At 36.8% G+C, this 22,686-nt stretch overlaps 1 protein-coding gene across 3 annotated transcripts in view; it reads left to right on the top strand.

Moving 5' to 3' along the window:
- The window catches only part of ARHGAP42 (Rho GTPase activating protein 42), a 379,722-nt gene that overhangs the window by 192,493 nt on the left and 164,543 nt on the right, over positions 1-22,686 (top strand). For all 3 annotated transcript variants that reach the window (XM_072611294.1, XM_072611293.1, XM_072611296.1), the window contains exon 5: positions 9,578-9,649. In XM_072611294.1, the coding sequence (XP_072467395.1) occupies positions 9,578-9,649 (72 nt within the window). The remainder of the gene's footprint in view (positions 1-9,577; positions 9,650-22,686) is intronic.

Here is a 22,686-nt window from a genome sequence, read left to right as displayed (position 1 = left end):
AGTAGAAAGATAGTGATAACTATTCTCTCTTGGATTTCTGTGCCATTGTCTGTTGGTTGTCCTTCTATGTCTCCCCCCACTTTCCTATGCTCATTCATCATCCTTGCCCTGTCTTCTAATGATTGGGGTATCCCAAGGCTCTGTCCTGGGAAGTTGTCTGTTTCTGTCCTTTCTCACTTATTGACTTTATTAGCTTCTGTGGGTTTAATTATTATTTCTATGCATATGATTCCCTGATTTTTGTGTCTTATTCCTAAGCTCCATTCCCTAAGCTACATGTCCCAGTACTTCTAAAATTCACTATGTCTCAAAGAAAACACCTTATTTTTCCCTCTTTTCTTACTAATGTTCACTTTTTCTGTTAAAGCCACTATCCTTCTAATCATTGAAATTTACAACCTTTATTCTTCACCTTCTCTCAATCCCACCACCCCCTAATCCAGCCAGTTGCCCAGTTTGGTTCATTCCAGCTCAGTAAACCTCTCTTCAATTTTTTCCAGTTATAGAGCTACCATCCTAGTTCAGGCCCTTCATTTCCTTGATCCTAATTGTTGCCATTTTTTTCCCAAACTGTTTTTTCTGATTCCAGGTTTTCCAAACTCTAATCTCTTTGTACCTATCAGAATGATATTCCTAGTGTAGGCATATGACCATATGACTTTGCTCCTTAGGAAACTTTGAAGATTTAAAGAAGAAATAATGAAAATAATTTCAGCTTTACACCTCATTTGTTGTAGATGTGTTGATCTTGATTACTTTTCAAACTTCAGATGTCCTTTGTGCCAGTACCTCCTGCCTACTCTCACCTCTAGCATTCATTCGTTTGTTTTTTCCCTGATGGGAAGACTCTTGGGGGTTCAGATTTATGTCATTCAGCTGTAATATCATATGTAAGGCTGTTTTCTTCTTTGCTTCCCAAATACTGAGGGCCTGAATCATTAGTGGATCTCACTAACCTCCACCCACCTCAAATTCCCATTCTCTCCATGATACCAGAAATTCACTTAGGCTTCTGGCATTCCAAACCCAAATATCCTACTCTTTCTACTGGAGTTCTACATATGAATATACCCTCCCTCATCTCTTGTACCCATACTTACTTTCAGGGCTTCACCCAGAAAAATGTTTTCATAGTCAATTCTGTGATTCTCTTTTGTGTTTTTACCTCTGTTCTACACACTTCTCAATCCTTCTGAATCCGAATAGATATTGGCTAAATAAAGTTTTAGGTCCAATCTTCAACCCCCAGGCTGATCACTAGTGTTTAAAAGAATTGTTTTGATTCCACTTAAACAGCCTAGGAAATAACTAGCAATTCTGTATACTTGGAAGACCTTGCCTCCTTCCATTAACAGCTGGTTGCTTTCAGCTTGAATACCATCTTTTCCTTTCCCCCTCAAAGGGTTAATACTATGTTGAAAAGGAGAAGATGGTAAGGAATTTAATACATTAGTGTAGTAACTTAAGTCCCAAATCCTCATACCTGACAGCAACTGCTTGTGTCACTCTAATTCAAAACACTTGGAAAATACTTAATCTATAAAGTTACCTTCTTTTGAGCATGATGACAGAATTAAGAAATCCCGAGTGTTTTGGGGTAGTAAGCCATAACTGCTTTTCTCCCCACTGTGCTACCTATATCCTTACTTTCTAATGCATTTAAAACTTAAAATGCATTTTCCCATAAAAACGTCATTACATGATAGCTAGGTTTATTCGAAGTGACAACCTACCTGTCATTAGACTTTTGCTGACCTCTAGTGTATTTGATTTGTGCAATAGTTATGTTGACTGTCTCTGCCTCTGAAGTCTTTTTATGGTTTGTTGATGTGCTGCTTTGACTTACTCTACACAGGAAGATGTTTTGCCAAGAGCTGCACTCATCTACGTTCCCTAATTGTGAGCAGTGTTATCTGTCATGGCTTGTTTCTTCAGATTGTCGTTCAGTGTATCATTGGATCACTTCCTTTACTCCAGCTGTGTCTTTCTGCTCTCCTTTTCTTTGAGACATACTGATTGTTTTGTTGTCCTGGTGCTTTATTAGTTGTGTTACCTGGTAATGGACCCATCAGTCACTGCTTAGGATTGAGAAGTTCACTGTGTCAAGCAGCAACGTTTCCAATCTTCAATAAGAAATGGGCTCTGGAAAGTGGAGGTCAGTTATGATGGTGCCTGGGGAATCCTTTTATTCAGCATTTTAATTATTTGTCTGTTTCAATAAAGCACCGTGGCAAAATTTTCTATGCAGCCAAAAGTAGGCCTTGAAAATACCTGGAGGACAGCACTTAGAAAACTCACAGTCTGTAGAAAATTATAATTCATGTATACTCAAGGAAAAAAAACCAAACATACTAGAAAAAAAATCATTCTTCTAACCACATAAAAACATTTCCAGCCATGATTTGTGAGTGATTTATGAGCTCTCCCTTGTGGCAGTTTATTAGAACCACTTGGAATAGCAGAAAGAACAGTGACAAGAAACTTAATAGTGTGCTTGGCTTAATGTAGTGTAATATGGTGGCTGGCCAGTCTAATGCAGGATTAGACTGCAGTATCTTATCTGGTAAATAAAGCATAATAAGCATAATCCAATATCACTTCTGTTTTTCTTTCACTTCAAGTAGCCGAAATTGCTGGTAATAATTTTTTTAAACATACGTATGACCACATTCTACGCCCTTTAACCATGATCTTACATGGATACCTTGTCAAGTCTTCCTAAACAACACAGGCTTCAAATACAGATCTGGCGTCTGCCTTCTGAGGACCAGTCTAACAAATTTGGAGAGGCAGAGAAGCTTAGCACAAGCAGGATGATTAACAGAACATGAGGGTTATATTTTGGAGGGAAGAATGAAGAGGAGGAGTATTACCACACACAAAGGAGTGGCAGTACGTTAAGAAAGATAATAGAGCCAGCCTGGGAGTCAGGCAGATCTGGGTTCAGTCAGTTAGTCAGTAAACAGTATGTAACACGTACTGTGTGCCAGGCATTGTGCTAAGGGTTCGGAATGCAAATACAAATGAAACAAAGACAGTCTTTGCCCTAGAGGAGCTTGTAGTCTACTGGAGAAGACACACCAGAGGAACATGAAAAGTTGGGGTGGGAGTGGGGAGTGTAGATGGTGAGGAGGAGGAAAGAAAGAACCAGATGTGAGGATATGATAGAGTGTTACAAAGTCCAGAAGCAGTGTAGCTGGTAGGAAATGTGGAGTTTTATGCTTTGGCTCTCTGATCCTCAGCAGGAGCTGCAGAGTAGGTACCCACCCATCTGCAGTCATAGGAGATCTTTTTCATGACTTCCTACCCAAAATCAAATCTGGAGTCCAGTCAAGAAAGAAAATATGCCCCTCCCCCTAAATGAAGAGTACGAAAATGGGCATCTGCATTGATGCAGGAAGTGACCGTAAACAACAGTAGATGTAAAGAATATTGTTTTATATATGAATAATTTGACTCAATGAATATATATTAGTTGTCTGTTATGTAAAAAAGCAGGAAGCCTAGGCAATATGTAAGCAAATACAAAGTTTAAGTACCCGCCCTCAGGAAGTTTACAGTCTGCCCCCAGGGAATATTAATAATAACAATAATGACAAACATTTATTTACTGCTTACCATCTGGTACTGTGCTAAGTGCTTAGCATTTGTTCTCTCATTTGGTTTTTGCAACAACCTTGGGAGGCAGGTACTACTATTATTTCTATTTTACAGATGAGGAAACTGAGGCAGATCAAGGTTAAATGACTTGCCCAGGGTCACACAGTTAGAAAGTATCTGAGTTGTTGTTCACTTGTCTCAGTCTCATTTTACTCTTTGTGACCCTATCTGAGGTATTCTTGGGAAAGATACTGGAGCAGTTTGCCATTTCCATCTCCAGCTCATTTGACAGATGAGGAAACTGAGGCAAACACGGTTAATGATTTGCTTGGGGTCACATAGCTAGTAAGTATCTAGGGTAGATTTGAACTCCAGAAGATGAATCTTTCTGACTTCAGGTCTGCCACCCTCTCCACTGCACCACCTATCACCATGTACTGATGGCGAAAAGAATAAAGTGTTCTAAGAAGTTTTCAGCAAGGAAAGCTAACAGGAGATTTATTGAAAGTTTACAAATTAAATATTTAGCTACAACTGAGAATGGCACTTAAAAGTATTTATTCTACTTTCAAGAAGGAAAATAGTATTAATCAAAATTATCTTTTCATTTCCCGAAGAATTTTAGCTTTAGATCATGGGAAATAATGCATTCCAAAAATGAAATGAGACCTTCCAGTTCCTCTCGACTTCATGACTTGGTGCTTTCCTTAAGCGGTAAATTCAGAAAAAGATCAAATGAAAATTAAAATGTCTCTAAATATGTCTAGGAAGAAAGACATACATAGCCACAACTAAATTCTCTTAGCATGCTTTTTGCATTTTCATTGTGTATAATGTATCAGATAGTGCTACAATTATGATTCATGATTCATATAAGCAGTTTCTTTTATTTAGTGTGTCACTTTCCTTTATATTGTAACTATGGTAATTATTCTAAACTAGCTGACATTTGTATAAATTCTCTACACTTGGATTACTTCAAAATGGAAGAATTTAATCCATATGAATTGGCTGCGTATATGAATGAAAGTAATGCCTTTATTGGATAACATACAAAGATATGGTGGAAAACATCAATTCAGCCCATAAATTCAATGTCTCAAGACTGCTGGCATCTTCATTTTGATCTCTTCATTTGAATTCATAAAATGAAAGCAGCAAACTATTGTCAGCACACAAATTGTTAGGTTTCACATGTAAAGTTATTTTATAAGGATTTAGTAAGAATATTTCACGTGCTACTTATGTACTACTTGTCAGAATAAACCACAAGATGGGTTTATTACCTGTTAATTGGAGCCTAAGAGCCTCTTCCTTTTTTCTTCCATTGTCTCCCCCACAACTCCTGCCTAATGAAGTCTCAAGAATTCAGTAGGTGATGAATTGGTTGCACATCTTTTTGGTTGATCTTAAATTTAATTCATTGGGCATATGGAACTCATTTGGACAAAGGCAAAATTTATATCTTCAGGGCCTTGTCTTCTTGCTCATCCTTCTTGCATTTTTAGCTTTTCCTGATTTTCTCCTGTGGTCTCTTATACTTTTTTCCCTTTCCCTTATTGATTGTTTTCTCCACATTTCTCTACATTTCCTCAGCTCTACTTTCATCAGACTTACATTCATCCAAGAACGTAATAGAGAAAAAAGAAATAAAACCTTGACAATAAAAGAAAAACATGAAAAACAAAGAGAAGGAATATGATTTCAACTGAGGAGTTAATTACATGGAGTTTTGGTCAAGATAGCTGCATGAACATGAGGCAAACTGCCTGGCTCCCACCTATACTTACTCTAGCAAAAGTCTGATGTTCATACTAGGCTAAATAATGATCAAGAAATCCAATGAGAAACTCGATGTCCAATAGACTTAAATTTAGCGTATCCAAAAAGGAACTCATTATCTTTATCCCAAACTCTCTCTACCTCCTACCTTTCCTATTATTGTAGATCACAACACAATCCTCCCAGTCCCTTGGGCTCATAATCTAGAATTCATCCTTGACTCTGTCTCTCACTGCCACCCCTGTCTTAGCCAATCTGTTACCAGGATTTGTCAATTTCACCTTTACAATGTCTCTTGAATATACCCCCTTATCCTCGTATACTACCATCACTCTAATGCAGGCCCTTATCACCTTACATGTAGATGATTTCAGTAATCGGCTGGCGCGTCTGTCTGCTTCAAGTCTCTCCCCACCCTAATCCATCCTCCATTCAGCCAACAAAATGATTTTCCCAAAGCATGTGTCACTTCCCTATTTAGTAAACTCCATTACCTCTAGGACCAAATGCAAAATCCTCTGGTGTTCAAAGTCCTTCATAACCTAGCCCTCTCCTCCCTTTCCAGTCTTATACCATACTCCCCAATATGTACGCTTCAAAACAGTGACACTGGTCTCCTGGCTGTTCCACACACAGGATAGGCCATCTCTTGGTTCTGTGCATTTTCTTTGGTTTTTCCCCCATGCTTGAAATGCTCTTCCTCTTCTGGTTAGTGGATTTATCTTGTTTCCTTTAAATCCCAACTAAAATCCCACCTTCTTTCAGGGAGCTTTCCCTAACCACCACCCCTTACTTGATTCCAATGTTCTTCCCTCTTTTAATTATTTCCCATTTATCCTGTATATGTCTGGCTTTTTATGTATTTACTTGTGTCTTGTGCCCCTCAGTTTGTAAACTCTTTTAGGTCAGGCACTGTTTTTTGTCTCCTTTTGTGTACTTATCACTTAGCGCAGTGCCTGGCACACATAGTAGGTGTTTAATAAATGTTGATTGATTGGTTGATATGTGTAAATTCTCTTTTTTTGGTGTTTCAGTTCATTTTTTTTTTAATGAAAAAGTTAATAATCATTTGATTTCAGTGTTGTACTTAGGCTTTATTTAGTCTTTCCCCCTCAATTATGTCTACACAACATTCATTTTGGCAGAAATTGAAGAAGTGCATATGGACATAGGATATTGTTGTCATAATATATAAATCAATCATTTACCCCACTTCTCTGATGAAAATGTTTGATTTGCACTGGCCTGTTTTTCTGCGTTGAGAGGAGTAGGCTTTTCCAAAAAACATCTTCCTTCCATTCTACTATCAGTTAATCCACTCTACCACAGAGCTACCTGTAATACCATGTTGTTATTTGAGACTCATAACAATGCTTATCAGGTAGGTACTTTGTGTACTATTATTCCTATCTTACTGAGGAGGAAACAGACTCAAAAAGGTTTAGTGACTCAAAGGTGGTCCTACCCTCTCAGTGTCAGGATTTTTAAACCTAGAGCTACTGATTCGTAGGTTTAGCTGTATGCCACACTGACACAGACTGGAGTACTTTGACCAGGAATCTTTAACGTTTATATCAGTTAGAACATTAGAAAATCTAAAAAAAATCAGTAAAATCACAGAGGATAGCTCCTCTGAATAGAGAGTGGCACCCTCTATCCACTCTCTCTGCTCCTCTTCCCTTTTCATGCTTCAAAGTACTATTGGCACCTCCAAGGGCAAGTATGCAGAGGGAGAACTTGCCAAAATTGAGAACTGCTGCCTTTTCTTCAAAAAATACCAGCTTTTAGGAATTTGGTTGAATATTTCAGTATCAGAGACTGTTGTGTCAACAAGATGAGGGAAGAGTATGGTGTTAGGAGTCTAGAATTCCAAGTTTGGGAGTAGTTTTCTTTTATCTTACCTGTAAGTTGAGAAAATTCTAGTTTTATTTTTTGGAAGGGTAAGACAGATGGAGGAGCTTGAGACAGAGAGGTCCATATAAGAATCGTTCCGTCTCTCTGCTGTGATATTTCCAAAAACGTGTTTTAATTTTTTTATTGTGCATTTTGGCAATGCAAAAATGTAGCTGCCATTGATAACAGTTCAGTTAGCATTAACTGGAACCCACCACGTTGGGAAGTTTCATCTAATACCATTTTCTTTAAACATTAGAGGTATGTGTTCGTAACTTTAATATTCTATCATTTAGCACTTAATTTTCCGCAGTTATTTCATGTGCATTTTATTTTATATTCCCATCCGTAAACAGATTTTCAGCTTCTCAGGGAAAGCAGCATGCCTTACATTTCACTTGTACTCTTGATAGCTCTTAGCCCATTACTGGGCACAATAGGCTGATGTGCTGGGCATATAGTCTGTTATTTTCAGTAGAGACTTGATAGCAACTCGACTTTAATCACTTACTGCCTATCTCAGTAACACATGGAGATACAATTCAGTGCAATGGGCAAAAAATATTAAATAGAAACCAAATGAAGTAGAATGTTGTCATAGGTGAATATGAAAAATGAGGGACGATAATATAAGCCAGCAACTACAGACATGTAGCTACAGATTTGTAGATGTATATTTGGAAACTGCAATAATATTTCTTCCCACTCCATTCAGTTATCTTCATGGTTCTAATGAGTGTTAATATATTTTTTGCTAATTGTGCTAATATTAAATATATTAGAATCTCCATCTGAATTACAGGGATTCTGAAAGAGGTAACCATAAGGAAATCATCTTTGATATCACCTTTTACCAATGTATAAATTATGCTTTATATGTAGAGTTTATTACCCAACATAGCACCCAGACACACAATATTTAGGACCAGTTGGGTGAGTTAAAAAGTGATAACTAAGAATGAACTATTTTACTATGATCTCTACCTGTCCTTCTTAAGTAAAACATCTGAATATTGAATATGTAGGCATATACATATTTATAGAAAACATGTTTAATATCTGATTTTATTGTTCATTTCCTAGGGTCTTTAAATTATCCCACATGTAGTTTTGGAGAGATATGCACATATATTCATGTATGTGTATGTATACACATGTGTATATATAAGATACACATACATAAGTGTATGCTCACTGTATATCAACCCTGTCCTCATATTTCAGTTCAGATTTCCTTTAAAGGTTTGATTTTTTTTAATGGTAAAGGGTAGAAGCAAATGAGGATACCTTTTCCCAGTATTTAGTATTTCTATGCATTGCCTCTACAATTCAAGATTGTAAAATTTTAGGGGTAGTGTTTCCCATGAACTCCTGTGTCCACTGGATTGAACCCAAAGGACTCCCTTGCTGTTTTGAGTTTCCTTCCAGTCTTGCAGTGAACAGGAATCTAGTCAACACCTCTTATGTTAGTATATGGTTATAATAGGATAATACGAAGACTTTAATTGAATAGAATATGATAGAATTAGTGGGTAGGAGATGGGCAATTAGTTGGTTAGGAGAACCGAAGTATTTTCCAGTCTTGATACTTCACTAACTAGCTTTGTGACCTAAGATAAAGTTACTTAACTTCTTTGGGCCTCATCTATAAAATAAGGAGGTTGAAATAGATGATCTCCTAGGTCCTTTACAGGTTTTCGATTTTCACTAAAGTTGCTGTTGAATTTTAGTCATTTTAAAATTGATTTTTTAGTATGTCATCCTTTCAGCTTATCTTTCTCAAAATTTTAAATTTTTTTCACAGTAACTGTCCCATTAAATCATTTGTTCTTTAAAACTCAAAGAAATTTCATATTCTGAAGTTTGTCCAAACTGCTTACATTTGGATTTGAGGTTTGTAAAACTAGTAATGACAGTATTAATTCAGTCATTTGAACAGGAAATATGTGGGAATATTCAGTAAAAATAGAGGTTTAATGTAATTTATAAATTTATATAACTATAATATATATACATATAACATATTTTATGAAACAACAATAAATTCTTAAGAATTGGCATTTTATAGCTGAACAGGGATATCTGAATTCAGTTTGAATTTACTTCTTTTCTTGATCCAGTTAGAAATGGAAATTACGCAGAAATTCAGTACTTATGTACTTCTGTCTGTTCATTCCTACACTAAGAGATTGGAGCTTCAAAATGTATCCCCGTAGTACTTCTTACAAGAAGAATAAAAACCCATACATGTTTGATGGTTCAGGTACATGAATTTTTAATATTTCACTGTTTTGCATTTCAGATTCAAAATGCAAATGATGTATTAATAGCCCCACTGGAGAAGTTTCGGAAAGAACAGATTGGTGCCGCAAAAGTAAGTGCTCTTTCCGTTAGTTTTTAATTCTATGGCTCTGCTGTTCTTCTTCAGCTATCTTGTGTTAGTTGAAAGATAACACAATGCCAGATGTTAATGATTCTGAGAGTAGAATGACTACTTTAGCTGTTTCAAACATTATTTTATTTCTTGTAAAGAGGATTATGTTGCAAAGACAGGTGCTCTTAGCTCAAAAACTGTTTCAAAGAGTAGTCTATGACTTTTTTTTCCCTTTTGTGTGGAATTCACTCTTACAGAAGAGACAAAAATGATATGAGTTTTTATGTCTTGTGCTTCAAAGGGTAGACTCCAGAGAAATAGTCAGTCCCTTTGTATATTGAAAATCAGGCAGTAGTCTTAAGTGAGTAGTGTAAATGATTTCAAAAATTTTGAAGTGCTCTACAAATTCTTGGTACTATCCTTATTAGTGTATCCTCTGCATTTCCATTCTGTTTCCTTTTTACGAATGGAAATCATTTTTATAGGAATTTTGGGTTCATTTTCTACAGGCAGATTTCCTTAAACCCTCTAAAGAAGAATTTTCATTTTTTTGTTTCATTTTTATTTTTTGTTTTAAAGTGAAACTGGTTATGAAGAGGAATGACTTACGGGTATTAAAGAGGCTCATATAACTTTTATAAACAGCAACAGCATTAGAAATTGAACCTGTAATTTTATTAGTATAGGGAACTCCCAGGTGAGTAACTACCATTGTAGTTTAGCATCTTCTTTGTATCTTATAATCTTAGAAAACTTCTTAGGGCACTGAGAGGTTAATAGACTTCCACATACATATACAATCAGTAAGAGGAAAGACTTGAATCCAGTCTTTCCTGACATCAACGGCAACTCTGTCCACTCTGTCATAATTTCTATGGGCTAAATAAAATTTTTGCTGCTGCTTATTAATTTTTAGAGACTAGTCACTTTGCTTTTCTTAAAATTTTTTTTCAATTGACAAATTGATTTTATCCTCTACTTTTCTCTTTCCTGTCCATTGGAAAACAAAAGAAGAAATTCAAAACCATTTGATATACAACCATATGTAGTCAAGCAAAACAAATACCCCTGTCCTCCCCCACTGGCCATTCCTAAGTCACCTTGCTTTTACTAGGCAGATAGGAATCTAGTTGGCACATCTTATGTCAGTATATGGCTGCAGTAGCAGGGGGATACCCAGACTTTAATTGAACAGAGTATAATAGAGTAGTGGGTAGGAGATAGGCATGTAGGACAACCAGAGAGACATCTTATCTTCTTAATTGGTCATCTGGAATCATGGTTGATTATTTTGTTGATCAGAACCCTCTCTTTCAGAGATGTTTGTTATTATTGTGTTGATGTTAATATATGAATTGTTTGCCTTGTTCCCTTCATTTCACTTTGATTCAGTTTATACGAGTCTTCTAGTTTTCATTGACACTGTCTCTTCTGTCATTTCTAATGACACAGCAGTGTATTATTATATCCATATATTATAATTTGTTCAGTTGTTCCCCAGTTGATGAGCATCCCCTTAGCTTCCAGTTCTTTTCTACTACCAAAAGAGCTTCCATACATACGTTTGGAAGAGGACTGGACCTATGGTCCCCTTCCTCTTTCTTTGACCTCTTTGAGATATAAGCCTAATAGTATTAGTCACCTTGCTTCTTTAATGGTACTTTAGTATGGGCATGGTATGTGTTTGTTGGCTGAACTAAAGAGTTAGTTTTTAAGAATTTTGGAATATAGTCCTTACTCATTGGAAAGTTTAGTGGCTTTTAGCAGGTACAGGTTCAATTCCATACTTTTTCTAAGCCTCAGAAGTCAAGAGATAAACCAATAAATAATTTACAAACCCAAATGCTATATCTCTGCCTTTTTGAATAAAGTCAAATGAACTGATCTGTAAAGGCTTTTGAACTTTACTTTTCTATGGCAAAATTCCAGTGAGTTATGAGTGACTTAGCTCCCATATTGTTGTGGAAATAACACTGGAGTTGAAGTGTGAGACCTGGGTTTGAATCTTGCCTCTGCATTTCCTAGATTTGTGACTTCTCTGGATTTTTCAGTTTTCTCGTCTGTCAAATGGGTTGATGATAATTGGACTACATACCCAAAACATGGTTGCTGTGAATTATATTCACGGAAAACTGAAAATTATTCCTAAGTTATATGCAGTGGTGTATCACCAAGGCAATATTCACAGCACTGGTGGTGACTATGAATTTGCCAGTGTAGTTCTCAATCACTAATCATAAAAGACTCTCCATATAGAAGGCAGAATAAAAACATTTATTTAAACACTAGAAAGCAAAATCCATCATGGTGGCCAAGAAGTTAATAAACATGTTCACAGTGGGGGGTAAAACTTTTCTCAAACCTTCCCTCCCTCAGCCAGGGCCTTCTCACTATCAGCTGTCACAGTGCATCAGTTGGCCTCTGATCTGACCCCACTCACTCACTTCTTCCTGATTCTGCTCCACCCTTCTTGTTACACCCTTTCAGCAAATTCTTCTACCATATGTGACCCAGGCTTCCAGGCTATTTAAGCAGATCATATGGGCCTATTTAATTAACGAGAAAGATCTTTCCATTTAAATTACTATTACATTCAACCCCAAGATCCTTCATATTAATTACATAGGTCAGTGGAGCAACTGATATTACAAGCACCCCATCATTCCCCTTCAACAAATGGGGCCCAAAATCTTAGGGTAAGGGGCAAAAGTCTCTTTTTCCACACCAACTTCCTGCTGAGATTGGACATAGAATTTTCCCTGCCACAAGAAGTCCCATTTAAGAGATCAGTTCTTTAGCTGGCACCTGGAGTTTGGTTGACTTCAGTGCCAGAAATGACACATCACTGTCATGGGTAAGAGGTGACATCCAGTTTAAGTGATCAGGCATCTGCAGGTGGAGGGTACTAAGTCTATAGGAAACAAATGTAGCAAACAAGTTTAACAGATGAAAAGTCAACAAACAGCAACAACAAAAAAACAAAACAAGGAAACAATAACCAGAAGCAGGGTAGATACAGCGTCAGCTGTGGTTCTGGAGTCCATAAACCCACTATCACAGCCTCATTCATGGTAGAATATGTGAGGTAAGGGTACGATTTGGTAATCATCCTCTCTTGAATAAACAACAGTTATGGTATTATCTTTCCCATGTGTTATAATTTCCGCAGCCTTTGGAACGTCGTCTGTCTTTTGTTTTACCCATACTTTAGCTCCTGATTTTATTCTCTCAGTAGAACCCAATCCTTCAGTTCCTCTGTTAATTATTTCAGGAGGGTCAGTTTTCACAAGTAGTCTTGTTTCACAAGGAATAATAATCACTTGAATTAGTCTGTCATTTTTACAAAACTGTATGGGTCCATCACCTAAATTTTAAAATGTTACAATAATTTCTCCTTGATAATGAGAATCTATCACTCCAGCCAATACATGTATTCCTCAAGCTGCTAATCCTGATCTAAGCTGGGGATTGGCCAACTTCCTATTCCTCCTGAAGGTGTGACAAACTTGGATACAAAGGTTCAGCAGGATCTGTAGGGGCAGTTCTTATTTCTCTGTTTTGTCTAGTATCAAGTCCCTTCTTTCAGTACTTTCTGTATAGTTCATTAGTTGGAATACCATCTATGCTTCTAAAATTGACCCCTGATCTCAATAGAGTAGTAAACAATTCTCTCCTTGTTGATTTATTCTGATTTTGAATTCGCTGGCTATTTACTCTTCTCTCTTTAGCAATGTTGTCTTTTCCCCAGTCTCCTAAGTCAGCTGACTGTGAAAGCTTGTCCAGCACCTCTGAAAGAGGATGCCCTATTTCCCCAGTTATTAGAGTCAAAATCAAGTGCTTGTAAGTAGGAGGAGCCGTTTTCACTATTAGATTCCTATGGTAAACCACAAAGAGAGTATCATAGTATGCATCTGCATTTCCTATCATTATGGCAGTCTTCGTTACCGTCTCCTTTAACTTTCTTATACAGTCCCTAAGGAATAGCAGGGTCTGTCTCCACTAGGCCACGTACAGTCAGTAGGATACTGCCTGCTGCAGCCTTCTGCAGCCAAAGCTGACAGATTAGTTGCATTGTTACCTCCTTGCATATTGTAACCTCTAAAAGTTTGCTGTACAAAAGGATTCTAATACCTATAAATTTCAGGCAGTTGACAAGATGTATAGCTATTCCTCCAGCTCTGTCATCACTGATTCTCACCCTCCAAGATATTAACAATTCTCCCATCCTTTGGGTGAACTGACTCAATTTCTGTGGCCTTCTGCTGAGTAAAATCCTCAATTATTTCCCTAAACACTGAGTTACCTCCTTGGTTCTCCTGTTTCCTCCTCACTATTGGTCAGGCTTCTGACTGAGAAACTTCTTCCTCAAATTATTTCACTTCCTTTATCACTGCAGCCACTAGGCTGGATCTGAACAAAGGTCAGATGCGCATTTCTTTTGTCAGCCTTCAGCTTCTTTTGAGTTAAATGAACAGCCTTTGCTTCTGCCTGAGGAACCCTTCCAACCCCAGACTGCTCTTGTTCTCTTTTTCCATCTGAATTTTTTCCTGTTTCTACACATAATATGGTAAGCTGTTCATAAAATCTAGCCTCTCCTACTTACCCCTGCCAATTCCTTCCTTGGGCTTATTGGCATTCCTTGCAAACATCTTTCCAAATCTCCAGGTTCTTTCTCCTGTAACCTCGCTTACCAGTTTCCACAGGGTCCAGTGCTTTTAGCCCATTCCTTTGCTAGCGAGGAATATGGTAAATCCTTGGTATTAATGTCTTCCTCTAAATCCTTTCTGCCTCCAAATAGAGATTTTATACTTTGCGATCCTGTTCGTGATGCCAAATGTATCTCCAAGGCAGTGTTCACAGCACTGGTGGTGACTATGAATATGCCAGTGTAGTTCTCAATCACCAAGCATAAAAGACTCTCCATGTGGAAGGCAGAAAAAAAACATTGATTTAAACACCAGAAAGCCGGATCCCAGAACCAAAAAACAAAAGCTGTCATGGTGTCCAAGAAGTTAGTAACCATGATCACAGCAGGGGGCAAAGCCATTCTCAAACCTCCCCTCCCTCAGCCAGGGCCTTCTCACTATCAGCTGTCACACAGTGTCAGCTGTCACACTGCGTTCTATCCCCTCTGACCTGACCCCACTCGCTCACTTCCTCCTGGTTCTGCTCCACCATTTCTGTTCCACCTCTTCAGCAAGCTCCTTCCACCACATGTGACCCAGGCTTCCAGGTGATTTAAGCAGATCATATGGGCCTGTTAATTAATAAGAAAGATCTTTCCATTTAAATTACTATAACAAGAGTTTCCAAATAGATTTAATTCTATTGAGGATAGTTTTGGCTGTATTATATTGTTTTCCTTTAATTCTTTTCTGTCATTTTTTTCTTTCTGTGTTTATTTTCAAAGCGTTTCCATCCCACCTGAATGCCTTGCCAGATTTCCCCGGTGGAAATTTGCTGCAGTTTTGTATAGGCTGATAAACTGTCTGAAAAGCACCATATCTGGCCATCTGTGACTTTGGGGGCCAGTTAAAATGACCCTTTTCTGGCATTCTCTTGAGCTAACTTAATGGTGGTTGGATTCCATGAACCACAAATACTTATTTCACTGCATGTGATTTGGAGCGTTGAGATACCCTGTGACAAGCAGAGGCATCAGAATGAGACATTTGGGGAAAATATGCATTCATGAAAAGCTTTAGGTAGGACTGATGGTAGTTAACAGCATTTAAGGGACAAACAGGAAGGAAGGTGATGGATCCCTCTTTGTGAAATAGTTAGAGAGACTTGTCAGAAGACTAGTCCATTAATACTTAGCCAAAAGAAGACATTTTTATGTTCAGAGCAGAACGGCTTAGGAAGTACTTATTTAGAGGTTTTATATTGACTGAAGAATAAATAGTGCAAAGAAGAATTATTTGAAGGCCAGAAATACAGTGTATACCATATAGTTGAACAGAATGCTTTTAGTTCTTTTTCATGGTTAGAAGTCTTTAACTTAAGGTGAAATAGACAAGTTGGTGTATTGCAAGCTATTTGGTGTAGTGGAGAACATTCTCAGGATTTGGAGTCAGAAGACCTGAGTTCTTCTGCTGAATCTACCACTTTTTAGCTCTTTGATCATGGTTATGTCCATTAACCTTTCTGAGTTTCAGCTTTTTCATCGGTAAAATGGGGATAATCAGTAAACATTTATTAAGTACTTACTTTGTGCCAGGCCTTGCGCTAAGTCCTGGGGATACAAAAAGAGGCAAAAAAACAGTCTTTACTCTCAGATAGCTTACAACCATGAGTGAAACAACATGCAAACATACATACATATACATATACACATACACAGAGCAAACTGTATACAGGATAAATAGGAAATAATTAACAGAAGGAACACATTGAAATTAATAGAGCTTGGAGAAGGTTTTCTGTAGAAGGTGAGGTTTTAGTTGGGACTTTAAAGAAGTCATGGAAATCAGTAGTTGGAGTGGAGGAGGGAGAGAATAACAGGCCTAAAGGACAACCAGAGAGAACACCTTAGAGCCAAGAGATAGAATGTCTTTTTCATGGAACAGCTAGGAGACCAGTGTCCCTACATAATAATAATCTTCTAGAGTTATTCCCTCTCTTTCCCAATTCTTTTCCCCTCATTTCCCCTCTTTCTTCTTTCTTTCTGTGTCTATCCTTTTTTTGCTCTTCCTCTCCTCCTATCATCCAGAAATTCTTACTTTGCTTTCAAGATAATCTCATTCTTCAAAAAGTAGAACAAGTGATAAGAGGAACTTATTCTGATCTTGATTCTGACCAATAACAAGGAACCTGATTGCTCAAGTAGAGATGATGGGGCTCTTGGAAATTCTCCCTTTTTTCAGTTTGGGTCAGATGCAAGGTTCAAAGTCAGATATAATTGGATTGCATCAATCTGAGGAAGGCAGATTTCAGAGAGTTCAGGAAAAGAGTTCAAGGAAGTTTCGCTGAAGTTAGGCCAAGAGAAAAGAAGCTCTTTAGAGTGAAATTCTGAAGATTGAAAAAGAAATGCCATTGAAAGAAACAAAGGATGGAGGTACAAGTTATCTCTATGACAAAATCAAATTTAAAAAAAAAATAAGCTTTCTTTTTTCCCCACACCTATTTTATGCCAGGTCCTTTGTTTTATGGCTCAAGAATATTGGACAAACTTGAAAAGGCCATTACTTCATAGATTCTAAGATCCCTAAGGGCATAGGCTGTTTTACTTTTGTCTGTTGTGTTGTTTCAGTCTTTGTAACTCCATTTGGGGTTTTCCTGGCAAAGGTACTGGAGCTCATTGCCATTTCCTTCTCCAGCTCATTTTACAGATGAGGAAACTGAGGTCAGCAAAGTTAAGTGATTTGCTGTGGGTCACACAGTTAGTAAGTGTCTGAGGCCAGATTTGAACTCAGAAAGATGGGGGTTTTCTATGAGGATGAGACTTCCTGATTTCAGGACCCTATTCACTTCACACCTAGCTGCCTATCTTAAGCACCAAGTGTAGTACTTACCACATAGTGAGTGGTTAATAAGTGTTTATTGATATAAACGAACAAATGTGTTTTGTTTTCTGCCTTTTAAAATACATATATAAATGCATACAAATAAATAACATAGAGTGTGTGTATTACATATATTGTTTTCACATTTAATACAAGATCATTTTTGCAGAAAGGCATTAACACAAACAAAACTCCAAGTACACTTCAACAAGTATTTGGTAAATTGAGATAAAGTTGATAGTCAGTTTGAGTGGCAACAAAAGAGACTTCTGAATAATCTCTTTTAGTTTATGAAATGTACAAGAGACAAATTAGAGATAGTAAGGCTATTTAAAGTAGATAGGAAGATATTAGTGTTTTCTTCCAGGAGAATGATCCTTAGAAAAAGATAGGAGAGATGGTTAACAGGTTATTAAATGTGAAGATATATATGAGCATGGTAGGAAAGCACCAAGTTTTACCAACAATCAGTTCAAATCTCCAGACCTGGTTAAACAACATTCTAGGTACTATATGAACTGGTAGAAGTTATTGCTGAGCTGCTGTCTGTGATATGGTTAAGATTGTGGAGGACAGGAGAGGTCCTACAGAACTGGGAAGCAAAAATGTCTTGGGTTTCATCAAAGGGTAGAATTTAGTATGATGATGATGATGATATTTAGATAATACCCACTATGTGCCAGGCATTGTGATAAGTGCTTTATAGATATTATCTCATTTGATCCTCATAATAGCCCTGGAAGCTAGGAACTCTTATTATTCCCATTTTCCAGGTATGGAAACTGAAGCAAATAGAAGTTAAGTGACATGTCCAGGTTCACACAACTTGTAAGTATCTGAGACAATATTGAACTCAGGTACTCCGGACTCTCAGCCCTGCACTCTATCCACTATGCCATTTAGCTGTAAATCCTCCTGCTGCTACTTAATATACATAATTATATAATATAATTACCCAGTGATAATAATAATAGCTTGCATTTATATGATGGTTTAAGTTTTGCAAAGTGCTTTACACATATTATCTCATTTCATCTTCACAGCAAGTTAGGTACTAATTTTGGAGCACAAGACTAGATTTCAACATTTTTCACTTAAAATTTGGCCAAACAGGTAAGTTAGGTACTAATTTTATTCCCATTTTACTAAAGTAAAGTAGACAGACATTTAAAAAGTAACTTGCCTGGCCTCACATATCTCCTGCTAAGTGTCTGGGTCTAGATTTGAACTTGGATCTTAACTCTATCCATTGTAGCATTGCCTGTCTAGATTCTATAAACTAAAGACTGCTAAGCTGACTTTTATTTCTAGCAACATTTTACAACACATTGTTAAAGAGAAGGTCACTGAATAGCTAGAAAGTGAAGCAGTGATTACTAAGAACAAACATGGTTTTATCAAAAATTGATTCTGTCATATCTTTTTTGTTAGATTATCTTGACTAGGATATCAAAGCATTTGACATAATCCTTCATTCTGTATTTTTATTGTTGGAAGGATGCGTGTTAGATCATACTTCAGCTAGGCAAACTCAGAACTGGTTGAATGACTAGACTCCAAAAATAATTAAGAGATCAATATCTGCTGAGAGGGAAATCTCCAGCAGAATTTCCCAAAGATCTGTCCTTGACCCTGGGCTGATATACACTTGAATGAGCATATGGATGTAGCACTAGCTATGTAGGTTAATCGTAGCCCCATGAGGTTAAGTGAAACCTGGGATCACAGAGCTATACTGAATCTATATTTTTAAAGGACATGGTGGATTGCAAAGTCAGCTGACTAAAGCTAATGTGCAACTTTAAAAGTGAAAGTACAAAACTTAAAATGTTTTTAAAAATCAGTTTTATGAAACTACAGTTTGGAGGACTCACACATGCATAAGATCTGGAGGTTTTAGTAGACTGCAAATTTAAAATTAGTCAATGATATAACATGACGGCCAAAGAAAAGTATCAGTACTAGTGTAGGCTTCCTTGTCTAAAGCAAGATGGATGATGGTCCCACTGTGTCCTGCCCTTGTCAGACCATATGTGGAATATTCTGCTCATTTCTGTACGTTAGGAAGGGAATTCACAAGTTGGAGTATATTCTCAAGAGGAAGTATAAAGAGAAGTATAAATGAGATTAGATAGTCACTATCATCCCTTCCAACTCAGTCTATTATTTTGAGAATGAAATTCTGAAAAGGCATGAATGGCTTGTAGTGTACATAAATGGAAGTGCCATACTAAGTCAGGATTCATATAATTAATTTACATAAATTAAATTTTAGCGTGAAATGAAAGTAAATAATGCAGTCATTTTAAAGATATTATTTTAAACCTATGACCCCTAGTTAAAACTCAGTTAACATTGATGCAGGTTTTTTAAAGCTCTTTTCCCACAAGCCTTTCCTTGTTTCTCCTCCACAGTGATGATTCTTTTTTCCCCCAATTCTAGTAACTCTTTTAGTTATCAGGTCTATACTGTACAGATGAGAACTTAACTATATATTACCTTGTATTTTTCTCTAGTTGTTTGAGAGGTGTTTAGTCTTGTTTCCACTAGAGAAGTATAAGACTTTAGGAAATTGTTCTGTATCTTCTCTCACTTTTCTAGTGTCTTGAGGAAAATACAGTGGGTACTTATTGACTAAAACTCAAGCCCCATTCTAGGAAAGAGATATTGTATGGAAATTCTGCCACCAGAACTTAATTTAAATGATATATTTTCATTTCCATGGGAAAAATTTGTTGAAGAATGGAGCTGTTTTTCATTTATAATAGGGATCTAATAGAATTCAGATGAGCATTCCATTGTGGTTTTTCCTCAGAAACAAACAATACTGTATTTGGCATTTCAGAGCATAATTTGTCCCTTTCTTTATGTTGACTCCATGTTTACTACCATATTAGAACCCTGAAATCTTCGCCTGTCTTGTTCAGAGTAGAGCTTATGCTCTGCCATTATATATTTGTTGGGTTGTTTTTGCAATTTTAATTATGATTTTAGTATATATTTTTTAAGCTGGGGAGAGTTGTTAATATAAATGAGATTCTTCTGATTACCTGCTTGGCCAAATTTTTAAGTGAAAAATGTTGAAATCTAGTCTTGAGCTCCACATAGATTAGTCAATTAAAAAGTTAACTTTCTTTCATTTTACTTGGAATGCTTTTTTCTCCCAAATTAAAGAATGTAAGACCTAAGTATAATCTTTTAAACTGCTTTTAATAAAAAATAGACTGAGAGAAACAAACATTCCTAAGAGTTGGTTAACTATACAAAAGCATATGTTGGATAGACTTTCCTTTTTTTTTCCTCCTGTTCCCAGCTCTTACTTATGTAGTGACTGGCACATAATAGACCCTTGACACATGTTTATTGATTGATTAATTGACTAGTCTTCATTGTAGAGTTGTCAAAAGTATTTCTCTCAGTTATACCTACATCATAATCAGCTTAGGAAATGCCAGCTTTCATAATGGCAGATATATTTCGGATTTAATTTTTTAAGAAGACTAGAACCTAATTGATTACTTAGTCTTAAGCAAAAAGTGTTGAACCTACTTAGTATTTGTTTCTGTCAGTGACAAAAGAAAAAATTGAATTTTCTAATGGTCACAAAGAGAATTTTTTAAAAAATGGTATCTTTGCCTCAAGTCCATAGAAGTCTGGATGATGATACAAAATGATTTTGCTGTGGAATATTGGATTTAGACAGTGTCTCTGGGCACCTCTCTGAGTCTCAGTTACCTCATCTGTAAAATTAGGTATTTGTCAGTGCCCTGGGAGTTCCTTATACTTATAGATCAGTGATGTTTGAATGGGAAAGTATTTATTAAGCACTTAGACTTTCCCGAGCTCTAGAACTGAGGGATATAAAAAGAAGACCAATTCTTGCCTTCAAGAAACTGACATTTCTAGTAGTGAGAGATAACATACTTGTGGTGGCCTTGAAGGTTTTGTTTTGTTTTATTTTGGAAAGTCACAGGGATATTAAGTGGATCCACAAAGGAGTAAATTGACATACTCTTCTCAATAGCAGTGACCTTATTGATTCAGTTATGGCTCCAGACCTGGAAAGATTATAGAAGAGTATGGATCTGGGGATAGAGGGAAGGGAGAATATAGTTAGTATATAAAGCGAAGGATGACTGGACCTGGTTCCATCTGCTGGACCATATGAATCATTCATTGATCAAGACAATTTAGGCCCTAGGTCAGAAGCTTCAGATCTGAAGTTGACATGGCCTATTATATGGTGGTGCAGCAGATAGAGACATTGCCTGTTGATGATAGCCATCACCCTTCGGTTTCCCAAGTAGGTCCCATTGTTATAGAGTGTCTCTCTAGGGAACTCTTAATCTAACTGTATATGTGTATATATGTAGTCACTGAATGGAAATTCAGTCTTGAGGAACTTTCCTCTTCTAGAGGTCATTATTATGAATTTAACGGGTGAAGCTGCCTTTTAATAGGTAACATTTATAATTTGCTTTAAGTGTATCTCATTTGAACTTCAGAACTCTCTGCTACAGATTTATTATTCTCATTTTACATAGGACAAATTTGAGACTCAGAAAAGTTCAAGGGATATGCCCAGTCTTTATAAACTCATAAATATTAACATTGACATCTGAACCCAGTTCTTTCTGATTCTAAAATCAGTGCTCTATGTACTATAGCATGTTGCTTCTAGTGAATTGTTCTTAATCAAGTTTTGGATCTATGACATTAGAGCCAAATCTTGATTCCTTTTGGAGCTCTCAGGGTAATATTTGTAAGATGAGGCACAGAATAATTAAATGATGTTTTCTCATTTCTCATTTGAACATTGCTAAATGATGTAGTGGAAACCTTCTACAAACTGTAAAGCACAGTGTAAATATAAGATGTGTATTAATGTGAATGAGAGGTAGTTTGGCCAAATGAGCAGAGGGTTGCCCTTCAATTCAGGAAGACCTGGATTCAAGGCCAGCTTCTAAAAACCCTTGACAAGTCTTATAAGCTCATCAGACCCCAAGAAACTCTCTCAAGCTAGAAATTTTCAAAATAGTTACTGATTTCCATTGGTAAAGTCTCTTTACCCATAGTTCCCTATACCAGTGAAATCATAGGTCTAGATTAAAAAAAAAAAAAGAAATTTTTATGGAGAGTCAACATAAGGTGACCTCATCCTCAAGAGGGGACAGCCTGACATGGCTGAAAGAGCCCTGTATCTAGACTCTAATGTCATGGATAAAATCTGTCCTCTGCCACTTCTTATATCTGTGTGTACTTGGGCAAGCCATATAACTTCTAGCCTACAGTCTTTTCTTCTGAGGAATGAGAGGGCTGTACTAGACAACCTCTAATGCCCTTTTTAGATCTGAATTCATGATGCTGTAATTCAAGTCAAACCATAATGTTTTCTTTTATTTTTTCTAATATAGCCAATAATCTGTTGAGAAATTTCCTAGAAAAATGTTCAAATTGATGCCATTTTCGGGCAAAATCCAAATAAGTTTGTGCCCATTTGGAAAATCATTTGAGTTTAACAAAGTTCTGATC

Source organism: Notamacropus eugenii, chromosome 5 (assembly GCF_028372415.1).
Source record: "Notamacropus eugenii isolate mMacEug1 chromosome 5, mMacEug1.pri_v2, whole genome shotgun sequence".
In the NCBI taxonomy this organism is placed as follows: Eukaryota; Metazoa; Chordata; class Mammalia; order Diprotodontia; family Macropodidae; genus Notamacropus; species Notamacropus eugenii.
Note: the sequence above shows the minus strand (reverse complement) of the source record. Positions and strands in the feature narration are given on the sequence as shown.